At 41.9% G+C, this 27,866-nt stretch overlaps 1 protein-coding gene across 4 annotated transcripts in view; it reads left to right on the top strand.

Annotated features, from left to right (window-relative positions):
* The window catches only part of METAP1 (methionyl aminopeptidase 1), a 56,861-nt gene extending 37,384 nt beyond the window's left edge, over positions 1-19,477 (top strand). For all 4 annotated transcript variants that reach the window (XM_062199836.1, XM_062199835.1, XM_062199837.1 and 1 more), the window contains 6 exons: positions 566-649; positions 3,120-3,258; positions 5,753-5,884; positions 10,203-10,346; positions 14,806-14,871; positions 17,837-19,477. In XM_062199836.1, the coding sequence (XP_062055820.1) occupies positions 566-649; positions 3,120-3,258; positions 5,753-5,884; positions 10,203-10,346; positions 14,806-14,871; positions 17,837-18,000 (729 nt within the window). In that variant the 3' untranslated portion in view covers positions 18,001-19,477. The remainder of the gene's footprint in view (positions 1-565; positions 650-3,119; positions 3,259-5,752; positions 5,885-10,202; positions 10,347-14,805; positions 14,872-17,836) is intronic.
* The last annotated feature ends 8,389 nt before the right edge of the window (positions 19,478-27,866 follow it).

Raw genomic sequence — 27,866 nt, 5'->3', positions numbered from 1 at the left:
TAGCATATACATATTTTGCATTAAAATCAGGCTTACTTTTTAAAAAATATTTATTTATTTGAAAGAGTTACAGAGAGGCAGACACAGAGAGACTTAAAAGAAAGGTCGTTCATCCCCTGGTTCACTCCCCAAATGGCTGCAATGGCCAGACCTGCGGCTGATCCGAAGCCAGCAGCCTGGAGCTTCTTCCAGGTCTCCCATGCAGGTGTAGGGGTCCAAGGACTTGGGCCATCTTCTACTGCTTTCCCAAACCACAGCAGAGAGCTGGATCTGAAGTGGAGCAGCTGGGTCTCGAACCAGCGTCCATATGGGATATTGCCACTGCAGGTGTTGACTTTACCTGCCAAGCCACAGTGCTGACCCCAGGCTCACTTGTTAAATTACTTGCTAATAATTTTGTATTTCTACAAAATTTGCTCAATTTTGTAGGAAATGACATATGTTTATATTAACAAAATTATTTTTATTAAAGGAGAGATTCATTTTACCAGTCTTCCACAGAATCTAAGACAGTACAAATTTCTATTTCAGGGTCATTTCTTTTTGCATATTTTCTCTTTTGCAGCTTGCTAGAGAAGTTTTGGACATTGCTGCAGGGATGATCAAACCAGGTGTAACTACTGAAGAAATAGATCATGCTGTACATTTAGTAAGAGCTTTCATTTTTTTTTTTTTTACTTTGGAAAAAAATTCTTACTAAATTTTAGAAGTCTTAAATTCTGAATCTGTAAAGTAACTTGGTTGAACTAATTTGGAAGGAGATTTTGCTTTGTTACAAATACGGAAAACATTCCAATCATCAGTATTTTTATCTTTAAGGACTTGTGACATTAAGGTCTGAAGTGAAGTTGAAAGATCTCATTTCTGAAACCACATACTTGATAAGCACTTCAGTTGAGCTTTTATAAAGTGATTGATTTTGTCAGTGCTTTAAGTAAATCCTTCCTGTGTGTGCACCAAATACTCTGAAATAAGAAAGGAATATGACTTCTGAAGCAGCAGATGTTCTTTCATATCCACAGCCATTAAACAGAGTCTAGTATACATTTGGTATATATGCAATAGAGGAATTACTTTCTTTAAAAAAATGAAGATTGTCTATCTGTCAAAGAGACCTTAAGATTCTAGGAGATGAATTATTATGTGAATAGATCCTTTGCAGATGGAGAATGGTAGCTAATTAAACACATGAAAAATGGATTGAACCTGTTTTGGTAATCAAACAAATATAATCTATGCAACTTAGTAATTTAGTGTTTTAAAAATGTTTATATCCATTGCGTGCAGAGATGATGAAAGTGGTTACTCATACTCTTGCTTAGTGTCGGTATTGTAAATTAGAATTTGAAAGAATTTTCTGGAATGTCTTGAGCTACACAAATGTTTTCAAATTGTTTTACTCAGAATTTTAAAATTCTGATTTAGGATATTCCATTAGTTATTATTGTGAAATGTGTAATACGCAGGAAAGACATTTTGACTGCTTCTTTTTGGCCAAGTACTCTTGAGTGCTTGCTTTGTTTAACTCATTTAATATCCCCAGTAAGTCTTGAGGGCAGGTACTGTTATCATCCCCATTTTATAGATAAGGAAACTGGGGAAAAGAGAAGTTAAATTGTCCAAAGGATGCATTTTTTTTTTAAAGAGAGAGAGAGAGATCTTCCATCCGCTGGTTCATTCCCCAAATGACTGCCACAACCAGGGCTGAATTATGCGGAAGCCAGGAGCCAGGAGCTTCTTCCAGGTCTCCCACATGGGTGGCAAGGGCACAGGCACTTGAGCCATCTTTTGCTGCTGTCCCAGGAGTGTTAACAGAGAGCTGGATTGGAAGTGGAGCAGCCAGGACTCAAACCAGGGCCCAAATGGGATTCTGGCATCACAGGTGGTGGCTGAACCTGCTACTCTACAACACTGTCCCCAAATTACAGAGCTTGTAAGTGATAGAGTTAACATTTGCAGCAATGACTGGTTGATTGATTCTTTGTGCGCTACACTATTTATACTGCTACAGGAAATGTAGAGTTAATTCTCTAAGTAAGGAAAAGGCCACAGGCATGTAGTTACTTGTTTTAAGATTTTCTTTTTTGTAATTGAGGGAGTTTCAAATTAATGTAGATTTCCAATAATAGTGGAATTGCTAGTAAAATTATGGTGAGTTCCACAAATGGCATTTTATGCCAGCACTAAAATATTATTAGCCTGAAGATGGTGTGGCAGTATGGAAATGGAAATGATATAAACTGTGATTACTACTGTGTGGAAACATCCAAGTAATGGAAGACTTGTGGAAACTAGACTATTTTGGGGGCTGGGACTGTGGTGTAGTGGGTAAACCCACTGGCTGCAGTGCTGGCATCCCATATGGGCACCAGTTCGAGTCCCGGATGCTCCACTTCCCGTCTAGCTCTCTGCTGTGGCCTGGGAAAGCAGTAGAAAATGGCCCAAGTCCTTGGGCCCCTGCACCCGCATAGGAGACCTGGAAGAAGTTCCAGGCTCCTGGCTTCAGATTGGCGCAGCTCTGGCTGTTGTGGCCATTTGGGGAGTGAGCCAGCAGATGGAAGACCTCTCTCTCTGATTCTCTTTCTGTGTACCTCTGACTTTCAAATAAATAAATAAATCTTTTAAAAACAGATAAGAAAAAAGAAACTATACCATTTTCTCTCGTAATGTTCCTTTGTTGTTCCGGGGAATATAGTAATTAAAATGTTCCTGGAAGTATTTTGTGATTTGTTAATTATACTAATATTCATTTTTTGATCATAGGGATATTGACTTGTTTGTATATAAGAAATTATTACATTAAAAGTACTTATTAGTATTTGCTTTAAATATTATCTTTTAAAGTGATTTTTTAGAAGCAGTTCTAAAATGGAATCATAATATAGTAAATGTTTATATATTTGAAATATTCAAATTTTCTTTAAAATTATTCAGTCACCCATAAACTGATGTGTATACAGTGAAACTTTGTTATATAATATCTACTATTTCTAAATAAGTTCTTTGTAGTACATCTGCCCAACAGTTTTCACATTTTAAAATGGGAGTCATTGCATACCCAGAATTTTTTTCCTTCTGCACATTGAAAATTGTTTTCTCTTCATTTGAATTCATTTTAGGCATGCATTGCAAGAAATTGCTATCCTTCTCCTCTGAATTATTATAATTTCCCAAAGTCTTGTTGTACCTCAGTGAATGAAGTCATCTGCCATGGAATTCCAGACAGACGGCCCTTGCAAGAAGGTGATATTGTTAATGGTAAGAACTATGTACATGGGACTTTTTAATGTTTTAACAGTGTGACTGTGACTTGTGTTTCTATACTTACTTATTTTCTATTTAAAATTCAACATCTATCTAGAATCTGCAGAAATCTCTTTTAAAGTTTTGTGCATGTTGCTTTTTTTTTTTTTTTTTAAGATTTATTTATTTGAACAGCAGAGTTACAGAGAGAAGGAGAGGTAGAGAGAGAGGGAGAGAGGAGAGAGATCCTTGATATGCTGATTTACTCTCCAAATGGCTGCAGCTGCCAGGGCTGGGCTAGGCCAAAGCCAGGAGCTTAGAAATCCATCCAGGTCTCCCACATGGATTAAGGGTCCCAAGAACTTGGGTCATCTTCCACTGCTTTCCCAGAAGTATTAGCAGGGACCTGGATGGACAGTGGAGCAGGCAGAACTCAAACTGGCGCCCTTGTGGGATGGCAGCATCACAGGCAGCCGCTTAACCCACTGTGCCACAGTGCCAGTCTCTGTACCTGTTGCTTTTAAGATAATTCTAGTGTGATGTGCTTGGTTTAGCATGTTTTCTTTAATACCTGTTATCTCATATGTGATTGATAAATAGGCGAAAGGTGACATGCGAAAGTAATGTTGAAGTAGTGTGTTTTTAATTAATTTATTTAGAAAGAGAGGATAAGGTCTCCTGTTTGTAATTCACTCTCCAGATGCCTGCAACAGCTTGAACTGGGCTATTTTGAAGCCAGGAACTCAGTCTGGCTGTATCACATGGATGGCCTTGATCCAAGTTCTTGAGGCATTACTTGCTGCCTCCCAGGGTGCACATTAGCAGGAAGCTGGGACTGTAGCCCAGGCACTCCAGCATGGGATGAGCGTATCCCAAAAGGCATGTAAACTGTGCCAAATACCTGTCCCAAAGTAGAGTTTTTTATGTGTTTGGCTTTTTTTAAGTGCAATGATTTTAAAGAGATCAGGACAGGTTTTTCTTATAGATGCAGAAAAACTATTAGCTGTATATGAAGACCTTAAGAAAACTGAAAATCTCATAGAAGTGCCTTTCTTGAGTGGAAGTGGCTTTGAATTAAGGCTTCTATGTTTTAGTGTCTTGGGAACCTGCAGATGTAGAGGAAGAAACTGGAAAGACATTCTCCCTGTGATTAGAAAACAGTACTGATGGAGAAAGCTCTCTTAGATGGCATTTCAAAGTTCATATTGGTGAAATTAGTCTCTTTCATCATCAGATGTCTTAAAGGACCTGTAGATCAAAGGAGGAAGCATGAGCCCAGGTGTTAAAGGCTGCAGACTGGTGATGCGTGCTGTGATGGTGGAGTTAGCTGTGGCATTGTTTTTCATTTGAATTGTTACTGCTTTAGTTAGAATGGCTGTTTATAAAGTTTCATAGATTTTCATAAATCCTATTATTTGGCTTACTTATGTAGTGTGTGAGATTTTTTCACTGTGCTTATTGTGCTAAAGCTGAGCTACCTATACTACAGTGTGGAGGTTGATTAAAATTCAAGGCTTTAAAATATTTATTTTATATGCTCTGTAAATGCACAGTGAGTATATTTTTTAAAATTATTTTTCTAATTATAGTTAAAGATTTGCACAGATTCATTCTCTCTCTTTTTCTAGATTTATTTTTTATTTGAAAGGCACAGTTAAAAAAGGGGGAAAGGTGGAGAGAGAGAGACGGACCTTCTGTCTACTGGTTCAGTCTTCAAATGATTGGAACAGCCAGGGCTGGGCCAGACCAGAGCCAGGAGCCAGGAGCCAGGAGCTTCTTCCTGGTCTTCCACATTTGTGAAGGGGCCCAAGCGCTTGAGCCATCCTCTGCTACTTTCCCAGCACATTAGCAGGGGCCTGGATCGGAAGCAGAGGAACTGGGACGTGAACTGGTGCCCAACAGCTTGCAGCCTTACTCGCTGCAGCACAATGCCAGCCTCCCTACGTTGGGTATATTTGTTTTAATGATATAGTTTATACATTGAGTATATTTATTACAGTAATGTATATTTTTGGGAAAAAAGAGGATGATATTCACATAGAAGTGAAAGGCAAATGAGTTTTTCTAAAAAGAAGTGTAGAACAGTTTCTGAGTTTTTCTGTGTACTTATGCCCTAAAAGGAGGAAGAAGCATATTTAAGATAGTGAGAATAGTATTTTCTATTTAATGCCAAAATGTAACAAAGTCCTCAATTCATTATTATTGACTGAATTTTTTTATCTTGCATGATTGCATCCTGCATACATTTTTCTTGGTCCAGTTACTTTAAGAGCATAAAAAACTAGCATCTGGCTTGTGCTGCATGACCGTGCTCCTGTTCTTCACAGTGAGTGTAGTTACATAGCACTCCAGGAGTTGCTGTTGGGCAGGAACTGTATATTTGTTGGTGTCTAATTTGAGAATGCAATAACTTTTTCATTAGGCTGCTTGAAGCGATCATGTTAGAAAAAGAGTGATTGGGGGGGGTGGGGAAGAAATGTTGTCTTCTTATTTGTACCTTCTTTTGCAGTGGACATTACTCTGTATCGCAACGGTTATCACGGGGACCTGAATGAGACGTTTTTTGTTGGTGATGTGGATGAGGGAGCACGGAAGCTTGTTCAGACCACGTACGAGTGTCTCATGCAAGCCATTGATGCAGGTCAGCCTCAGTGCGGGGCACCCATTGGTGTTGCTGTCTGTGGGTGGCCTGATGAGGAGCGCCCTCTGCACAACTGTGCGTTTGCTACCTCTGTGCTTCTCTACTCGAATTCGCTTTGGCTGTGGTAGGGATGGGTTTAAGGGTGATTTGGGAATCCTTAGATGGGGATGGACCAGATGACTACCCAGCATTCCTTGCTCTTCTATGACAGTCTTTCTGTGATAAATGAAGAGGATTGTAGTGGAGTTTTTATTTCTACTTTTTCATTCTTTCACCTGTGCAGATATGTCCTAATTATAAAAAAGTCAAGCAATCAGAGAAAAATGAGCAGTCCTTCTACATGCTTACAATTTTCCTTACATTTTCCATCACTTTTGTTAACATTTAGATTTTTGCTTTCTCCTGTGTCCTTATTGAAACATTCACAAACATGCATGTTTATGCATTTAATTAGGTTAAATAGAATTGTACTGTTAGTGATGTTCTATAATTTGGTGTTTGTCAGCTATTAATATCTTAGAAACCTTTTCACATTAGCATGTGTAACCTGTGCAACAAAGATAGTGTTGTACCTGAGCGAGTGCAAACAAAGGAGCTCCACACATTGATAAAATTTGATGGTCCTTTATTGCCGGCGGTGGAGAGTGGGCTCTTGCCCTAAAGAACTCTTGACCCTGAAGCCCAAAGCAACAGGGTTTATAAAGGCGAAAACCACAAAATTTGGAGGGGAATTCATGGTTGCTAGGAACAGGGGGAATACATGGTTACCTGGGTCAAGCTGACCTAAAACCTATGTGAAACTAGTATCAGTTATAATCTTGACAGTACCAGTTACAATCTTAACAATTCCATTTATAATCTTGACATTAATCCAGGTATTGGTTTTAATCATATGTAGGACATACACAAATTACATTTTTATCATTAATTCAGGTGTAGCCTATCCACTTCCAAGCTTGAGCAATCATGCTAGGGGGTTTCTATGCTCTTCCAAGTGTGATGTAGTGGACTGCTATTGTTCAACTATTTTAGATCATAGTTTCAGACCAGAGTCTCACGGGCCGGGGGGGGGGGGGGGGGGGCACTTTCCCAGAATGGAGTCTCAAGTGCTCCAAAATGGAGTCCCTGCTGACAAGGTGTTACTTCAATAGGCCTCATTCTATTCATTTGTTTATTGGAAAGGCAGAGTGACAGAGCATGAGAGTATGTACCCTTATACTTCCATCTGTTGGTTAGTTACCTAAATGCCCACAATACTCAGGGCTGTGCCAAGCTGAAGGCAGTAGCCTGAAATTCCATGTGGGTCTCTGTCTTGGATGACATGGGCCCAAGGATGCATTAGCAGGAAGCTGGATCAGAAGTGGTATAGCCAGGACTTGAACTGGCACTGTGCTTTGGGATGCTGGTATCCCAAGCAGTGGCTTATCCTGTTGTGGCACGCTTGCCCATTTTTTAGTCCACTCTTTAGTATGGATGGGAGATGATGAAGTTTTTATTAATTTAGTAAAATGAAGAAATTAAAATGAAAGAATGTGATTTTTTGTATATCAATATGTAAAATTCATTTTTACTTATTCACTGTTGATTATTCGAAAACTTCGGTATCCTTGGTAATAATTTGAAGTGAGAACTTTAGTGTTTAGTGTCTTTTTTTTTTTTTTTTCTTAAAAGGATTTATTTATTTGAGAGGCAGAGATATATAGAGAGAGATGTTGTTCATCCACTGGTTTACTCCCCAAATGGCCGTAACAGCTGGAACTGGGCTCGTCTGAAGCCAAGAACTTGGAGTTTCCTCTGATTCTCCCACACGGTTGCAGGGGCCCAAGGACTTGGGCCATCTTCTACTGCTTTCCCAGGCCGTAGCAGAAAGCTGGATCAGAAGTGGAGCATCCAAGACTCAAACCAGCACCCTTGTGGGATGCCGGCACTGCAGGCGGTGCCTTTACCTGCTAAGCCACATGCTGGCCCAGCATTTAGTTTCCTATTTAGTTTTAAATAATTTTTAGGGTTTCTGCTTGATAATATGTTCAGTGCCTATATCCTTTTTGCTTCTCTGAGTTGATTCAGGTAACCAGACAACTGTAATATTATTTCACAAAGACACAAAACTAGAACTTATTAACAAAACTATGAGAACTTGGAGTCTTCCCAGCAGTAGCCAGGAAGTTCTGGGACAGACTTGCTTGATATCCAAAAAGTGCTAACAACACCTTAAAAGTCATTCCTGCCCTTTACTTTGCACTAATTTGACTGTTACCTTGTGTAGAACACTGGAGGGTTTGAGAAGTTGTTGAAATTAACCTTCTGGAATAGAGTTTCCCAGTCTGCATTTTGGGCTTGATAATTTTTTATTGTAGGGGCCTGCCTGCCCTGTGTGTTGTAAGAGGCTTAGCTACATTCCTGGTCTCTACCTGTTACCAGAGAAATTGCAGGGTTCTTGTCTTCATGCAAGAAAGAATTCAGGCGTGAGACAGAGTAGTAGAAAGTAAAAGTAGCAAAGTTTATTAGGGAAGGGACCTCCTTAAGAACGGATGGGCACCTCTCCAGACAGGTCCTGGGAGAGAGTGCAGTTGCTCGGAATGGGGGGGGGGGGGGAGCAAGGTTACATGGTTGAGTGGAGAGAGTACACCTGGCCAGACCAGGCGGGCAGCTCAGCAGAGAGGCAGAGGGCTGAGCGCGCAGTCTGGTTGAGGCCGGAGGTTTTTAAGGAGATGGGTCTCTATCTTCACACATCTCCCCCTGAAACAAAGGATTTTATGGCTGTAAATATTAAGAAGCTCCTATCTGAGTTTTCCCTTGAAGGTATCAGACAGGAGGAAGCCTAGCTGGCGCCATCCTGTGTTCAGAGGAAGGGTGAGCAGGACCCCCTAGAGAATCGGGATCCGGAGCAGGGTGTTTGAAATGCAGATACTGGGCTGCATCTGGGAGATTGTGGAAGACTGTCAGGCAGAAGGGGCAGGGACCTCCACCTGGCAGGTTATCAGGTAGAAGGGGGCAGGGCAGGATGCGAAGGCCAGGCTAGCCCTGAAACATTATCGGCATGACTTTGAGATGCAGATGCATATGCTGGACATAGATGTCTTCTCTTTAGGCCTTTATGTCACACACACATAAGCTAATAACTGACTTCCTACCTAACATACCCATTAGGTGTCAGTTACACCATCATCCCCGTGCGACAGCCAAAATGTCTCCAGATACTAGTCTTGGGACCAAATTTGCCTTCAGTTTGAGAATTAGGGGAAAAAAATCTCGTGTCCTCTCATGATTGCTCAACAAGGATTTTCTGTTTTTCTTTATTTTTAAAGATTTATTTATTCATTTGAGAGACAGAGCAACAGAGAGAAGGGGGAGAAATTCCATTAGCTCATTTGCTCTCCACATGGCCACAATAGTGAGGTTTGGACTGTCCTTTCCTCCCGTGTGGGTAGCAGGGGCTTAAGTACTTGGGCCATCTTCTGCTGCCTTCCCAGGCACATTAGCAAGCAGGTGGATTAGAAGCAGAAAAGCTGGGACTTGAACTGGTGCCCATTGCAGGGTGCCAGTGTCGAAGCTTAGGGCCTGACCTGTGCACATTGCCAGCCTCAGGTGTTCTTTATTGAATACGGATGATTACAGTATTGTTGTACCTGTGCGATCCACCCCCCCCCCCCAGCCGTGTGCCATGTCCAGTTCCTGGGGTCTTAGTGCTAGGAGAGCCTTGAGAGCAATGAGAAGCACGTGTTTCATTTTCTTTTTTATTAAAACAGTAATAAAAACCGTAAAAGTTAAATAGGAAATATAGAATGAGAGTACCTTTTTTTATGTTACCCCTAGTACCTACCACACAGGCAACTATGAATAGTTTGAGAATCATTTTTATGGAGATAAAGAAGCCCAGGGGAAGTAATTCTTTGAGAAGTTGACCAGACTGAACCTTAGAATGACTCAAGTTAACTTTCTGGCATTGTTTTTCTCTTGATAACAATCTTTTCTCACTTTACTAGAAGAGAACATTTGGCCTTAGGGAAGGATCTAGAGAGGTGTGTTTTCCATTGTTTTATTCCCTGTTGTTAGAGGAAGCAAAAAGATGCCTATCTTCTACTTCTTAATTTTGCAAAATATCCTCCTCTTTTGGACCTCTGGTGCTGCTCTGTGGATCAGGGCTTTGTCCTTTGCTGGCCACATGGCCTCTGGTGTGCCCCGGTCTCCTTACCTGTTAGTTTCAGCATGAAGACGTACAGAGCCTTTAGAGAGGTTCCTGGCAAATAGACTGTAATTGCTTACCAAATGTTAGTGATTGTTACTCCATGTCATGAGTTTTCTCTTTTCCTTTCAGTGAAGCCTGGTGTTCGATACAGAGAACTGGGAAACATTATTCAGAAACATGCCCAAGCAAACGGGTTTTCAGTTGTTCGAAGCTACTGTGGGCATGGGATTCATAAGCTTTTCCACACAGCCCCCAACGTCCCTCACTATGCCAGTAAGTACTGTCCACAGAGATTTTGTATGTGCTGCTCACTTATTCAACAAGTACTAATCCAAACATTAAACAGGACCTAGTGTTTTGTATTGATTAATCTGTTAGCTCATAAGAATGGCCTCCCCCCAAATTTATGTTTGCTCAAACACAATCCAAGTTTGTGTCCTGCTCTCATAACACACAGTTGGGTGTGTTTTGTCACCATGGTGTCAGGGCCATTACTCTGTGACCAAGGCTCATCTTTATCCAGGAAGGGCTTTCATGAGTACCTTGGGACTTGTTGGTGGGGAAGATGCCGTAGAGGGACAGTGAGAGACGATTGGCAGAAGCCTGTACTTGAGAGATTTTATTGAGGCAGTCTGGAATTGACATAAATCATTTACATTCACTTTCCATTGGCATTTCTTGAAAGAAAGCAAATCAATTTTTTTAAAATTTTTATTTTATTTTTTGACAGGCAGAATTAGACAGTGAGAGAGAGAGAGAGAAAGGTCTCCCTTCTGTTGGTTCATCCCCAAAATGGCTGCTACGGCTGGCGTGCAGCGCCGATCCAAAGCCAGGAGCCAGATGCTTCCTCCTGGTCTCCCATGTGGGTACAGGACCCAAGCACTTGGGTCACCCTCCACTGCCTTCCTGGGCCACAACAGAGAGCTGGACTGGAAGAGGAGCAACCGGGACAGAATCCAGCGCCCCAACCGGAACTAGAACCCCAGGGTGCCAGCACGGCAGGTGGAGGATTAGCCTAGTGAGCTGCAGCGCCAGCCTGAAAGCAAATTAATTTTGGCGAACAGTCAGTGCTCTGCCCCATGACTGGCTATTACCATTCTGATTCCTTTGGTGAAATCAGTGCATCTTAATTAGTTTGATTTGAGTTCTTAGTATTTGTTATGTACAATTTGATGGTAGAGACAGAGGCGGAATAAACATACCTGTCCTTGAGTTGAAAGCTGGATGCTAGAATAACACAGGAAGTGTAAAAACAGTGTCTTCAAAGCCTTTTTTCTTGAGAGAGAAGACATGTGCAGAAGTGAGCCTGTTAAGTCAGTACCAAAAATGAAAGCTGTCTACACCTAGTGACCTGGGAGGGGATTTAGCATGTGTATTGAGCTATTGCTATGTAAACACTTTCATGTATCTCTTGTGCTTGGATTTTCTCATCTGAACAATAGTAGGATTGATACTTTCATGGAATTGCTGTGAAGATTGAGAATACAGGAAAAACACTCAACACAGTGCAGAAAAATAGTACACGTAATGGCCCTAATATATACTTGAGGGATGATGATGATGATGATGATAACATTGTGAGTCATTTGATCACAATTCTGAATCGCCTGAGTGTGCATTCCTTTTCTCAGAATGGAAGTAGCTAGAGAGAGAGAGAAAGAGAGAGAGAGAAAAGCTCTTGCAGTGGCAACTGGAAACTCGGATTTAGATGCCGATTAGAGAGGAGCCATTGAGAGTAGAATTTATGGGAGAAGGAGACATGGGGTCATGGTGATGTTGGCAAAGTGTAGTGCGACTGACATGAGCTGCCTCCTGAGCTTCATATTACATTTACTTAGTTCTGACAGAGGCAGGCACTAGGCGTATTTCACTTTATGCATTTGATATGTTTATGAGAAATCAAGTGTAAATTGAGTTTATACAAAACAAAATATGTTGTGATCCCTTTAGGGAAGTGTTAAGGAAGCTGCTGGGGGAGTTTTGTACAGCAGAGAAACCTTTGAATGTAAATAATGTCTGCCTTAGTTTGTAACTCTGTTCTTAACCCAAATGAGAGAGGGACCAGGAAGTCCTTGTGTAACTAAGAAAATTCCTTGTTCAGTGAAAGGTTGGTTGCTGCTTTATGTAAGTCACTAGTGGTTGGGATGTAATGATAGTGGCCTACATTTAGAAATGTATATTAAAATGATTCTGTGAGATAGGTATTTAAAAGCAGGTACAATTTTTTAAAAGTACCTGATACAGTATCTGCAATATGTGAGTTACTTGGATAATGTATATTTGTTGAGTGATTTATTTTTTTTTTAAGATTTTATTTATTTATTTGAGAGGTAGAGTTACAGACAGTGAGAGGGAGAGACAGAGAAAATTCTTCCATCCACTGGTTCACTCCCCAGATGGCCACAACAGCCAGAGCTGCGCCAATCTGAAGCCAGGAGCCAGGAGCTTCTTCTGGGTCACCTATGTGGGTGCAGGGGCCCAATAACTTGGGCCATCTTCCACTGCTTTCCCAGGCCATAGCAGAGAGCTGGAAGGGAAGAGGAGCAGCCGGGACTAGAACTGGCGCCCATATGGGATGCTAGCACCACAGGCAGAGGATTAACCCACTGCGCCACAGCGCCAGCCCCCTTTGTTGAGTGATTTCTAGAACTATAATAAATCAGTGGCAGAAACAGGAGTAGAATATGGATTCACCATATCAATTATGTCCTGTAGAAATATATTCAGATTATGGGATACATACAAGCGTATTTCAAAAGTTTGAGGAAAATACATTATTATGCAATACCTTTGCATGTGTTTCAAGACTTTTTGAACCAAAATAAGCTTTCTCTCTCTCTTTTTTTTAATGTTTATTTATTTGAGATGTAGAGAAGAGCCCGCAGTGGCCCTGGGCTGTGCAGCACCAAGGCAGAAGCCAAAGCAAGGAGTGCAGTGTGGGTCTCCCGCATCTGTGGCAGGAATCCAATCGCCTGAACCAAAGCCTTCAGCCTCCCAGGGTGTGAGCAGAAGCCGATGACAAAATTCTGGCATCTTAAACACTAGGCCGAATGCCTGCCCTTAAATTTATCTTCTAATTACAGTTTTCCATGAATGTTTTGAAGTTCCCTCTGTTTTCTAGCAGCAACTAAAAAGGAAAAAAGAAATATGCAAAATTTATTTAAATGATATACTTTATTTTACCCATCACAAATACAGAATACTAACATTTCAACATTTTATCAGTGTAGAAATGATTGAAATTACATGCTGTGTTAGTCTTTGAAATCCAGAGTGTTGGGGCTTGCTCTCTCTCTGCCTCTCCTCTCTATCTGTGTAACTCTGACTTTCAAAGAAATAAATCTTTACAAAAAGTAAGAAATCTAGGGTGTTTTTACACTGATGAGCCCATCTCAGATCTGATCTTTTCAGGTTGTTATGTAGCTCAAGGGCTCAGTGCTGCTGTATTGGACAGCAAAGCTCTAGATTCCTTCTTTTTGTGGCAGCACACTGATACTCTTGACATTTTTTCTTTTTGGTATCCCCAAGGGAATACATGCTGGTTATGTGTGTGTAATAAATTGCTTACAATTTTGAGGGAAAGTTTACCAGATTAGAAGTGAAAAGTCAAAAATATTTTTATTTTTTTCTTTAAAGATTTTGTGAAATTCTGGATTTGGAATCTGCATGAAGTGTATTTTGGCAATACCCAAGGTAGTAGTAAGCAGCATGCTAGTTGTTCACCAGGAGGGTGTAGGAATATAAATGTGTAGGTGAGATCAAACCATCTCCAGAAAGAATAGAGTTCCACAGATGGAGTCACATTGGATACATTTGTTGCTGATTGCCCGTGGAATCATGACCATCAACAACCTTACAAAGGAACCCAGAAAGGCGCATGTGTTTGCCATCTAGTGGTCAGTTAGAGCAAATGCAGGCATTACTTAGTTGCTGTCCCTACCAGTTTTTGAATCTGAAATTTAAGCTAGTTCCCCATTTTTGTCTTAGGTTACCTAAAAAGGCCTATTCCTGTATTTAAAATTTTTGGCATTTTTTGAGAGATGACAGGTCTGGACACTTTAGTTCATACCTGCGTGTCTCATGGTGGTTCTGAAAAATACTATCAGTGAAGTCGGGCAAAAAAGCTAAAAAACAGTATTTAGGAATGGAACTTATTTTCACCTAGAAGAGAATGGTTTCTCCAGCATTTCTGAAAATACGGTAGCATGCAGAGGCTTTGCTCTCTCCTTGAAGATGAAGAAAACAAGATGACTTAGAAAACTTTGTGAATTTGTATAGCAGTTTCTATGGGCTGTGCCTTTACAGACAAAAACGCGTCCCCCCCCTGGAAAGTGGGGGACCTCTGGTATCTGAAACATCTGTTATTCCCTTTTCATCTTCACATTGCTGTACCTGGATGAGTAATAGAAATTTGTTTGGTTCTGTGATTACAATTCAAACCATGCAATAACATAAATGATAGCATTTTTCCTTTTACAGAAGTGATGCTTGTGTTTGAAATCTATCTCATTGATGTCTCTGATTTGCCTAGGGACAATCTGAGCAGAATGAAATGTGCCCTAACACTGCTAGTTACCTGTCCGTTTGTTGGATGATAAATTTAAGGGATTCAGGACAGGAGAAAGTCATTTAAGACTCATTGTTGGGAATATAAGTTATGTACTATTTCCTACTGAGCTGTTTAGTTGCTGGTTTTTGCTATTTTTTGAAATTTTTTTTCCTTTAATTTCAGAAAATAAAGCAGTTGGAGTAATGAAGTCGGGCCATGTATTTACGATTGAGCCAATGATTTGTGAAGGTGAGGAGAATTGATGCTTTAACATTCTTTAATTGAATTTTTATCTATTTCTGATTATTTATCAGATCAGAGGTCTGGTCTACCTGCTTGCTTTTTTTGCTTCATTACCAATCCCTTTCCCGTCTCTAACTTGATTCAGTTTCATATAGAGAACTTTAAATTTTTTAAGACTTGGCAAGAAAACAATACTCACAGGAGGTATTTCTGCTGTCAGTAGATGCTGAAGTACTTGAATTCTGGTCCCTTTTCATAAAGATCCTGTCAAAGGGTACATTGTTGTCATGAGTACCACACATCATGCCTGTCTAGAACCTGATTGACAGGGAAGAGAATGAGGAGGAAAACACAAGTTAGACCATCTGCTGAACCGCCCACCCTGGGGCAGGTGTGGTTACGTGGTGGAATTCTCCACAGTAATGAGGTAGCCCTTATCCCCATTAGACTCACACAGAGGCACAGACTGATCCTTGAAGGGGGTAAGCAACTTGCCCAAGTCACCGACTGAGTTGTGTGGCAGAATTTTTCAGTCTCGACATGTGACCCTTAACGCTTCAGGGTCTGCACTCACGTCATCTTGTCGCATCCTGCTGTTGTGCAGAAGGCATGACAAAGCATCTGTAGCCCTGGCAGCCTTTCTGTCCCAGGACTGCTGTGGTTAGTCCTGTGTGATAGGCAGGTCACAGTGATAGCAGACTTGGCATTGAGAGGTTGACAGAGCCGTCGTAACAACGGGGACGTGCTTTCTGCGAGTGCTTTCCTGGGGCTAGGACCAGAATGAGCAATGCCAGTACGGCCCGTGCTCTGCACCCTGGAGTGAAGGGTTTCTCCTCTCCGGGTCCTCCCAGTGTTTTTGTAACTTACCCTCAGGAGTGACTTCCATAATCTCTGCCTGAGGAGTGAGTCACTGAATCCAGCCCACCTCCGAGGAGAGGAGGGGCTCACACAGGGCCTGAATACCAGGAAGTGGGATCTTTGGAAGCCATTTTAGAGGCTCCCTTCTTAACCTGATTCTTTATTGCCCTTTTCTGTCGAATAAAAATTGAAAATCTAATCTTGTCAAGCAGCCCAGGACTGCTGTAAGGATTGAGATGATTTATATTTACATGCAATGCCTAGTGCACTTTTAAGAGATGCACAAATCAAATGTGAGGCAGTGCTTCTGTCATCCTTGTAGAATGAGAGTAAGGTTCTCATGTGCAGCCAATTGTAAGATCAAGTAAGTATATCAGCAGTGGAGGAAAGTGTCTTTTTGGCTATGAGAGTACTTCAACTTTTTTATAATGTGCATTTTTCATGACATTTTCGCACAAAATAAACTTACCTTTTAATTCAGTTTTCCATGAATGTTTTGAAGTTCCTAAATAGTTTCATCAACTGGCACCTGTTTGGTGAGCCACAGTGTGCTATTTCCAGTGGTGAACAAGTAAGTTTCTATGGGGCCAGCTCAGATAATCATCCAATTACAGCAAATAGAAGCTGGTATTGTGGCACAGCACGTAAAGCCATGGCCTGAGACACTGGCATCTCCGATCCAGCTCCCTGCTGATGGTCTGGGAAAAGCAGTGGAAGATGGCCCATGTGCTTGGGCTCCTCCAACCCATGTGGGAGATCTAGATGAATTTCCTGTCTCCTGGCTTTAACCCTGACCTGGGGTTGGCTGTTGTGGCCATTTAGGGATTGAACCAGCAGATGGAAGATCTCTGTCTACTCTTCCTCTCTAAGTCTGGCTTTCAAAAAAATAAATAAATCTTAAAAAACAAAAAACAGATACTTTACTGTAACTCAGGTTAAATCCCAGCTCTTGAATGCAAAGTCTCAAATCCAAAGAAGATAGTAGTTAAATATGTTTGACTTGACGATACTAAAGAGCCTTGTTTTTTCAGAGCAGGATAAAGTCAGAGTGGCAAGTATGTCTCAAATCCAGTTATGTAAAGGTCACTACATTTAAAAACCAACTGTTTACTCATCCTTAGTTGTTTAACAACACATGAGCTAACTTTGTTTAAGCTGCTTCCTATTTTCTTCTTAGCCTGGAATTTAATATGGCAAAAGTAGATTGCCTCACTGCAGAGTTTGTGTGTGAGAGTCATTGAGGTCTACACATAACACGCTTCACCCGAAGATTGCTCAAAGTGAAGAACATATTGAATTTTTTTTTTTGACATTTAATTTTGAAACAAGAAAGTCTTTGTAAATACATATTTACCAGAATTACTTTTCCCATTGTACCTCAGATTCTCTTGGACCCCAGTTTTCTGCTCTCCCTTCCTTAAGCCTCCCTGGCTCCCCGACTTTGCTGTCGCTGTCTGCTGGCTACCTGCACTGACCCTTGCTTTCCTTTTCTGGTCTTAGTTCCTCTCCAGCCTCTCTGCCTCCTCATATTCTTACCATCTCGTCAGTCTCTTTCCTCTCTACACCTCTTTCTGGTTACAGCAGTGTGGTCTGCAAACAGTTTCACAGTATGATCCATTCCTGCTGTCTGGTGGTATGCCTGGCATTTAAAAATCATAGCAGGAGTTAAATGTAGTCATAATGTAAAAATCCACATTATTTCCTTCACAGCATACACAGGCCATGCATGGTTTAGTCTGATGCCAAAGTTACACTAGGTAAGAGCTGATTGCATTCATTGAAGTTACCGCTAAGAGGCTATGATGAGTGATCAGTGTGTCTTCTAAAACGAGATCCAGTGTGTTTATTTTGGAAGCATCATCTTGATTTGGTCCTGGGAAACACAAAAACAGGTGAAGTTTTAGCACCCAAGAAAATGAAAATATCATGAGTTCCTTGGTACTAAAGTTGAAAAGGCTTGAGCTAAATTAGTTGAGGTAGCCGAAGAGATCTTAATAATGAATTTTCTAGTTGTTTTTCCTCCTTGAGAAGGTACTTACTTGACAGTTAATTTAGAAAAGTCAAGTGTTCAAATTAAGAACTTTCTTCATTTGTTTTTGTTTGTTTGTTGAAGGTGGGTGGCAGGATGAAACCTGGCCAGATGGTTGGACCGCGGTGACGAGAGACGGAAAGCGGTCTGCTCAGTTTGAGCACACGCTGCTGGTCACGGACACTGGCTGTGAGATCCTGACCCGGCGGCTCGACAGTGCGCGGCCTCACTTCATGTCCCAATTCTAGTTTCTCCTGCGATGAGAAGAGACGTCTCCATGTACCTTCTTACTGTACTGTGCATTTTGTTGAGAGTACAGAAGGAAGAGGAAATTTTTTATGACTAGTTTTGTTTTGATGATAGATAAGACTACAGCATTTGCTATGTGTCCTCAAGAACTTGTCTTGAGTCGGAACAGGCTGAGAAGAATAAAGGAAACCTTGCTCAACTCAGTCCCTGCCCCCATCTCTGCACACCTGTTTTCTCATTTGCCCTTTGAGCACTTTTACTTAAACCTGCTTCTAGTTGCTTTTGTCACTGCCGCAAACCAGCCGTAAGGAGCCAGCTGCTTTCCAGGTGAATGTTGAAGATAAGCATCCTTGGAACTTTAGCAGTTCTTTAGATTTATTTTGTATTATATATATATGGAAATATATATACATTTTGAATTCCATAGACATAATTACGGAACACTATGTGACCTGGGGTTTGTGCCGATGCTGCTGACGGGGTTACTTGCTGTCGTCTGTGGACCCGTCCTTAGCAGTGATCGGATTCCTTCTTGGGAATTGCCTCCCCCCTCTCATGCTAATTGTTTACCTGCGTAATTGTGCATAGGGAAGCACTCGCTCAATGCGACCATCTCACCAGTGTGTACTGCGTGTGTGGCAGTACATGAATGTGGGAAAAGTCACTTTGGAAGAAGGTGTATCAGGTTTTTTTGAGTCTAGTTTATGGCAGAAATGGCCATGTGGCTGCACGACACGAGGATTTTGTAATACACTGCTTTTTCTGACCTCAGTTTTGTCAGAAATGGGAGGGAAAATCCCTCTTCCCCTCTATTTGATTTCAGAGGTATGCCTTGGAGATACTGAGAGGAGGGTGGAGGTTGCACTGTGGAGGATGCTGGGGAGAGAGTTCTGACCTCTCTCCAGCTGTGAGCACAGCGAGTCAGCTGAGCTCTTCGACTCTAACCTTTAGTGAACCTGGTAGGGGTGAAAAAGGAATGTCTCTGAGTACTGTAACCTTGCAGTAGGGATGCAGCAGTCTTCGGTGTGCTAAAAACACACCTCATCTTTGCGTAGTTAAGAACCTCATTTAGAAAGGACCCCAGCTGCCCATTATCTATGTTCCTTTCAACAGTTGTCCACATAGGATTGTACGTAGTGAACATACCAGATCATAAAGTCATTGTCATTACAGTGTACTTTATTACTGGGTCTCTGATGACTGTCTTGTAATATAATTTGATACCACTGACACATTATACTTAAGAGAACATCTTTCCCAGAGTGCCTCAGACCTTATTGCTTTAAAGAATTATGATAATGTTTTCATTACTTGTATTATTTTAATGATTTAGTAAAGTGACTGAATCTGGTAGACTCTTGGGGGTATGTGCGTGATGTTTTTATCAAACTGTACTATTTGTGAATGGACTGCCTTGCAATATGAATGTTAATGTAATGTGTAAAGGGAGATTAAAGAGTTTGACTGATTATCCCACCGTGCAGTCATCAGCTTTGCTGCATTTGTTACCGGCTTCAGAGGGAAGGGTGGGGTAGGCAGGCTAACTGCATCGTCTGAAACCAGCTCTGCCAGGATGGTGCACCCAGTCACTGCGTCCCAGAGATGGACAGGAACTGACAGTGCTTGGCTTTCTGCACACACCCTGCCTGCTGCTGCCCCTCATCCCTACTTCCGCTTTTCTTTCCAACCTGAGAGTGATCAGCCAGGCATGATTGGCACAGGGATGGGGCATGAGTTTCCCAGACAATGCAGGCTTTGGAAAAGCCTGCTCCTGAGTAGTCACTCACAGGCAGAAAGACTTACTCCATTCACCCTCCAGCTTTGACCTGCACCCCACAAAGCCTCCATAAGAGGAAGCAGGCCGCCTCTGGGTGGACATCCTAGGGCCCATGCAGTGGTCTGAGATGGCCCTGAAGAGAGTCAGGTGTTCAGGAAACTGGCTCTTGTGCTTCTCAGCTACTCTGACATTTCTTGGGCCCAAAACATCCCTGGAGATGAGAGGGCTTGGAGCAGGTCTGCAGGGCTTGGAGCAGGTCTGTAGGGCTTGGAGCAGGTCTATAGGGCTTGGAGCAGGCGCATGACTTCTGGGATAACTCTTCATAGGTTCCTTTAGTCCCCATGGTCTGCTTCTCTTTCTGCTCAGCCTTTTCCAGCTGGGCCTCCAGCTTATCTTCAGGGAGGGACAACGTCGCTGTCAAAGCTGTAGCTCGCAGGCAGAGGTGCCCTCTTGTGATCATAGGAAATGGATAGGAACTGGGCTGTCTTCTCTGAAAGAACCTCTCGAGCAGTCTGTTCACACTAAAATCTTACCCTCACTGTCGTAAAAGGGAGTGCTGTCTTTCCAGGCTCTTCTACACCCCATCCATCCATCCGTGTTTTCCCTTTTAACGTCTATACCAAATAGAAGCAGCATTGGGAGTGCTGGATCATGATACAGCAAGCCCCTCCTACCAACTCTGCACTCTGACACAATTTAAAATCCTGGGTGGGCATTTGGTTTAACAGTTAAGATACTGGTTGGGTTGCCCACATGTCATGTCAGAGTGCCTAGATTCAAGTGTCATCGTCTGAAACAAGCTCATGAGTGAAGACCCTTTTTCGGGGTATGGCTACACAATAATTGTACTGTGCTGAATTCAACAGAGTCTGCCGGCAGCATTCGAGGTATAGCCGTGTTTTGAGAGCTTTAAAGACAGAGGATGCTGAGTATTTAGGGGAGCGTTTTATGTACTGACAGTGATATTAACAGAACTTTTTCAGTGCCTATTTTAGAAAATAAGCTCAAGAAAAAAACCTGGATAATTTTTTTAGTGAAAAGATAAATCACCACACTGGTGAATAATACCATTCTGGGTTTTGGAAATTTAAGAATAATATGGTCTTGTCTAATTACATATATCTAACTTTATTAAATTTATTAGGCTTAGGTGACAAAGCATCTAGTTGCAGCATTCCACTTTAAAAAAATTATTCCTTTTTTACATTAACTTTTTTTAAAAAATTATTTATTTATTTGAAAAGTAGAATTACAGAGAGGCAGAGAGAGAAGTCTTCTATCCACTGGTTCACTCTCCAGATGGCTACAAAGGCCAGAGCTGCGCCAATCTGGAGCCAAGAGCTTCTTCTGGGTCTCCCAGGCACGTGTAGGGGCCCAAGGACTGCGGCCATCTTCTACTGCTTTCCCAGGCCATAGCAGAGAGCTGGATCAGAAGTGGAGCAGCTGGGACTTGAACCTGTGCCCACATGGGATGCCAGCGAATCAGGCAGCAGCTTTACCCCCTATGCCACAGTGCCAGCCTCTACATTAGCTGCTTTTTTTTTTTTTTTGACAGGCTGTTAGAGACAGAGGGAGAAAGGTCTTCCCTCTATGGTTCACCCCCCAAATGGCTGCTACGGCCAGCTCACTGCGCTGATCCGAAGCCAGGAGCCAGGTGCTTCCTCCTGGTCTCCCATGTAGGCGCAGGGCCCAAGCACTTGGGCCATCCTCCACTGCCTTCCCGAGCCACAGCAGAGAGCTGGACTGGAAGAGGAGCAACCAGGACAGAACTGGCACCCAAACCGGGACTAAAACCCGGGGTGCCAGCGTTGCAGGTGGAGGATTAGCCAAGTGAGGCGTGGCGCCGGCCTACATTAGCTTTTAAAACAATTTTTATTCATTTTCAGAAGGAGACACATAAGCATGCATGTGCACGCGTGCACGTGCGCATGTGCACACACACACAGTTTTCCATCAACTCGTTCACTTTCCAAATGCCTGCCACAGCCAGGGCTGGACCAGGCTAGGACCAGGTTGAATCTAGGAGCCTGGTACTCAACCTGAGTTTTCCATGTTGAGTGACGGAGGCCCACACTCCTCACAGAGTGTGCATTAGCAGAAAAGTGTTAGTAGGAAGTTGGAATGGAGAGCGGAGCTGGGACGCAAAACAGGCACTCTGAGATGGGATGCAGGTGCTGCTTGGCATCCCAAGGTGGCGTCTTAGCTGCTGAGCCAAATGCCTTCCCTCTGTTAACTTTTTTTTTTTGTAAAAGATTTATTTCTTTGAAAGGCAATTAGAGAACAAGTGAGCAAACTTCGATCTATCCACTGGCTCACTTCCCAGATGGCCACAGCAGCCAGGGCTGGTCCAGGCCAAGCTTGGGAGCCTGGAGCTCCATCTGGGTCTTTCATGTTGGTGCAAAGGCCCAAGCATCTGGGCCACCCTTCACTCTTTTCCTAGGTGCACTAGCAGAGAGCTGGATTGGAATTGGAGCAGTAGGGACTCACATGGGATGCTGGCATCCCAGGTAGCAGCTGAACCCACTCTGCCACAATGCCAGCCCCTACGTTGATGGCCCCGACGTTAACTTTCACTACCAGTCCTCCCACACCTGAGGAATTACAATTTAGAAGAAAAGTATGTTTGCTTTTTATCTTCCTCTTAATATTATTGTAATTTATTCATCAACAGCTTTGTATTACTGGCCAGCCATATGTCTAAATAGACAAGAATGGGCTTGGAAATTTATTTGCCATCATAACGTGTTCTTCAATTTATCCTCTAACCACTTTTGATTCTTTATTGAGCTTGATTAACGTTAAGAGGAGGATGGTCTACTTCGCTAAAGTCACCAGATGCTACTTGTTAGCTATTTCCTTTTAAGTTATATTTTCTTATAACATCTTATTTTGAAAATTTAAAAAACTACGGGACAGTTGATAGTACAGTGAGGTAATCGTGACTTTTGAGCCATGCATTGTTTTGCAGTGAGTTAAGCTGCCACTTAGGATGCCTGCATCCCATATCATGGTGCTGGTTCGAGTACCAGCTACTCTGCTTCTGATCCAGCTTCCTGCTAGTGTATGCTGGGAGGCAGCCCTGCTACTTATTTGGGAGAGTTGGATGGAATTCCAGGTTCCTGGCTTAATCCTGGCCTGGCCCTGGGTGTTCCGAGTGTTTGGGGAGTGAACCAGCAGATGAATATCTCCTTTAACCTATACTCAACTGTTAACTTTGCCACCTTTGCATTCTCTACAAGTGTTTTTCTTTTGAAAGAACTGGCAGCACACTTCACCCATTACACTTCAGTGTGTTTCTTAAAACAAGGATAGGGGCTGGCTGTGTGGCACAGTGGGTAGAGCTGTGGCCTGCGACACTGACATTCCATATGGGCACTGGTTTGAGTCCTGGCTACTCTTGCTAATGTGCCTAGGAAACCAGCAGAGGGTAGCCCAAGTGTTTGGGCCCTTGCACCCACGTGGGCGACCTGGAAGAAGCTCCTGGCTCCTGGCTTTGGATCAGCCCAACTCCGGCCGTTGCAGCCATTTGGGGAGTCAACAAGTGGATGGGAGATCTTTCTGTCTCCCAACCCCTTCCTTTCAAACAAATAAATCTTAAAAAATCTCCCACATGATTACAATGTAGTTTCATACCCAAGACATTTAACATCAATACAGAGTTAAATAATTATACAAATTCAGACTTTCTCAATTTCCCCTAAAATGTTCATTTGTTAAAGCTTTTCTTTATTTTCAAATCCAGGATCCAAATCAATGGCATTTCATTGACATGTAATCTTTATTCTAGATACCCCTTTTGACATTTTAATAACTGTATTATAATCAAGCCAGTTAGATCTGTATCATTGGCATGATGTATGGTCTATTCATTGCGTCACTTAAGGAGACAAGTAATATTTTCAAATTACTGCTGATGCTAAGATTGATCACTTGGTGTCTGGAATGTCTTTTCATTATAAATATCTTCTTAAGTAATCTGGGAGGAGACATTTGGAGACCATTGTGACACAGTGTTTACTCAGGGTTTTAGTATCCATTGATAATTGCCTAAATCCATCATTTTTTTTACATCAGTGACTGCAGGTTGGCATGTTCTAAGTCAGGCGCTCCATACATTTCTTAGCTGATCCTGTTCTACAAAGAGGTACTTCATTTCTCTCATTACCCAGTTATTTTGAGTGTCTGTGAGTATGAGCTCATGGATTATTTTTCAAAATTCTGTTTAATTATCATAGCTTCTTTGTATTTGACTAGTTGGGTGCATCTTTAAGCTTGTTCTTGGGTCATTTTGAACCACCAGGTTGTGTACTTCCTACCACAGCAAGATTGTCTGAATTTCCTTCCCCAGCCTCAGAATTTGCTATTTCTCCAGGAGTCTCAGTTTATTTTTACAGAAAATGGTATTTTGAAATCTTTCAGGGAGCAAATGCATCTTTTTAAATAAATTGGATTCACTTATATATGTTTATTTTCAATCTAACAGGAACTCTTCATCATCCTTTCTTGTCTTTTATTGATATCTTCCTTCTCCCTCGCTGAGAACTTTGGTTTTAACCATTGTTAATATTTACTTACTGGTTTGAGCCTCCCAGAATGTAAACTCATTTCAGGATTACTGCACCAAAGTGAGTCCCAATAATATACTAACTACAAAGTTTGATTCTTTTAATTCAGAGGACATAACATTTGAAGTCATTTTTGTCTGGTTTTCATTCTAAATTTCATAAACTGAGCTACATTTTCAGCAGTGAATGCAGAGAATCTTGGGAGGGTGTTAGTGTTTCTTGAGTTAAAATATTGGGAGAACCTGAGGTGATGTGAAAGATTCCTGACCAGATGTGGTGTTTCACTTCTACAGAGCTCTCTGGCTGCCGAAGAACATCATACCGCTTACGATATGGTTCGTTTTCCAACTCCTTTCTATTAGAAAATGACATCTGAATATCTACATTTTAGGAACAAGTTGCTTCATAATATAGGTTACATAAAGTTTTAGGCTAAAACTAATAAAAGTTTTTAATTTTATGTGGTCTTTTTGTTTGTTTTAAAAATGGACCCTCAGGGAAAGACGAGCTTAGCTAGCACAAGATCTGCACGTAGAGATTTTTGGCCCTCTTGTGTCTGAAATCCGAGGGTAGGTGGCCTCCTCAGAGCTTCATGACAGCCTCCTCGTGTGTCTTCTTTTTAGTGCTCAATAGGAAAAACAAAAAAATAGAGTCTACATTGAGTAGTTTGCAAGAGGCAGTGGGAATACAGTGGCCGTGGTTGCATGTTCTGCTCTTCCATTTTCGAGTGTCAGAGTGAGCAATAGAACTGCCTGTATATGGCGATTCTGTGGTTATTTTAAAGTGTAACATTGGTATGTTAGTTTACAAAAAGGTGCCAGAAAGCATGTGGAACACTCAGGAAAGGACTTCTGTAAGTATTTTCACTTCCCACTAATGGGTTTGTTAATAGTTCAGAATATTTTAATGAATTTTCTCGGGAAATTGCTCCGAAGTCCAGCCTTTTTGCGACTGTAAAGGCTTTTAGTGATGAGTCCCATCTCCTGGGGAAGGAGATTCTCAGCCTTATCACTGTTACTCCAGCCTCCTCATCCCACTCCCAACAATGAACTCACACCAAGAATAAGCATCTTCCAAACTTGCAAGCACATTTGCACTGTGGTGTCTTGAGCACAAGACCAATTATCAGGACACCAGGCTTCTGATTTCTACAATTTTTTTTTTTTTAACCAGATTGAGTGGTTAACACACTTACCTGTGACGTGTGACAACCTAGCAATGTTTTATTCCGTATTTAATGTAACTCTAGTGCAAGTTTGCTTACCACACAACTCAGGCTAGATGTTTTTAAAAACTTAAATCACCAAAGTTGAGTTTAGGGGTTTTGGGTGATTGCTGAGAAAACAGAGCCAAAGTTGAAAACATTTAGTATTGCAATATAGATTAGAGAAAGACTTCAGTGTATTTTTTTTTAAGTATTTATTTATTTGAAAGGCAGAATTACAGAGAGGCAGAGAGAGAGAGAGAGAGAGAGAGAGAGGTCTTCCATCTGCTGGTTCACTCCCCAGATGGCCACAAAGGTCAGAGCTGTGCCAATCCCAAATGCAGGAGTCAGGAGCTTCCCTTGAGTCTCCCATCTGGGTGCAGGGGCCCAAGGACTTGGGCCATCTTCTACTGCTTTCCCCGGCCATAGCAGAGAGCTGGATTGGAAGTGGAGCAGCTGGGACTTTAACTGGGTCCTATGTGGGATGCTGGCACTGCAGGCGGCGCCTTTCCCCGCTATGCCACGGTACCAGCCTCTTCAATGCATTTTAATGTATGTTTCTGACATTTGATTTGTTCAAAACATCCTGATGTTTGGCAGTTAAGCATATTTCAGTGCATGTAAACTGGCGTTGAGTCTGGTGGATTTTTCATCCCTTTCTTGAAAGGAGCGTGTGCACATTTACCTCCTACAGCAGGAATCCGGTTAGTGTCCTGATACAAAACAATCTGAGATCCCAGGCTGCTGTTTTTGTTCCCCTAAGAGTCCACCAAAGGGTATCTTGTGTAATGGAGGACTTTGCACGTTCTTGTTTGTTCTGTAGTTTACAGACACAGTTCACTTGGAATAGTTCTATTAACTTATTATCTAAATAGCTATCTAAATTTCCTTCATAAAATGTTTTCTTAAATGTGTTTGCAGCATACCTTTTCAAAAAGCTATTTATTTGATGACAACACCTGATTTTGCATGCTAATTAAAACAAAATTGACTCCAAACTTGGCTGTTTTCCCTGGGTCAGCAAAGTGTCTTTAGAACACACAGAACAGTGAGTTACTTCAGGACTTTGTTCATCGGCCTCCTTGGCAGATTGTCAGCAAAGGGGAGAAAGTTCTGAAGCATTCTGTGAATGGACAATGTTTGTGCTTCTCCAAATTCACACTTTGAGAATGACCAGTTAATAATAATTTTGCTTTCAAATAGGATAAATCCAGGTAGTACTATGTGTATTTTTTTAGCCATTTATGTTTGGGATAAATTGTGCACAACATTAATGGACTCTACAATAGAATTTGGGACATAATGTAATTTTTCTTCATCTCCTTCCAAAATGACCCAGTGGTCCATACGTTGTACTTTGTATGTTCCCTGTGCTTGTAATACAGCTTGTTCAGTCAGACATGCCTGACTGTGGACTTTCTCAAGTGCATATGACCAGGTAGGTTAAATAGAAGGCAGAACAGTCCAACATGCTAAAACTAGAAAAGCAGGAAAGATTTATTAAGTGTTAAAGCATAGGAAAAATTTCCAGTTACAAATCATAAAGATGCTTAGAAAATTCTAAATGTTTCAAATTGTAAGATCCTTTAAAAAGTCCATTTTACTAGTAGGCACAAAATGTATGATGAAAGTTAATACTCACTGTTAAATTTTTTTTAAAATTTTTTAATTTTTTTTAAATTTTTTATTTATTTATTTATTTTTGCTTTTTGACAGGCAGAGTGGACAGTAGAGGGAGACAGAGAGAAAGGTCTTCCTTTGCCGTTGGTTCACCCTCCAATGGCCGCCGCGGTAGGCGCGCTGCGGCCGGTGCACCGCGCTGTTCCGATGGCAGGAGCCAGGTGCTTATCCTGGTCTCCCATGGGGGGCAGGGCCCAAGGACTTGGGCCATCCTCCACTGCACTCCCTGGCCACAGCAGAGAGCTGGCCTGGAAGACGGGCAACCGGGACAGGATCGGTGCCCCGACTGGGACTAGAACCCGGTGTGCCGGCGCCGCAAGGCGGAGGATTAGCCTACTGAGCCACGGCGCCGGCCCTTTTTAAAATTTTTTAACTTTTATTTAATGAATATAAGTTTCCAATGTACAGCTTATGGATTACAATGGTTTCCCCCTCCCATAATTTCCCTCCCACCCGCAACCCTCCCCTCTCCCGCTCTCTCTCCCCTTCCATTCACATCAAGGTTCATTTTCAATTCTCTTTATATACAGAAGATCAATTTAGTATATATATGAAGTAAAGATTTCAACAGTTTGCACCCACATAGAAACACAAACTGAAACATACTGTTTGAGTACTAGTTATAGCATTAAATCACAA

Source organism: Lepus europaeus, chromosome 8 (genome assembly GCF_033115175.1).
Source record: "Lepus europaeus isolate LE1 chromosome 8, mLepTim1.pri, whole genome shotgun sequence".
Taxonomy (NCBI): Eukaryota; Metazoa; Chordata; class Mammalia; order Lagomorpha; family Leporidae; genus Lepus; species Lepus europaeus.
This window is presented reverse-complemented; position numbering and strand designations above follow the sequence as displayed.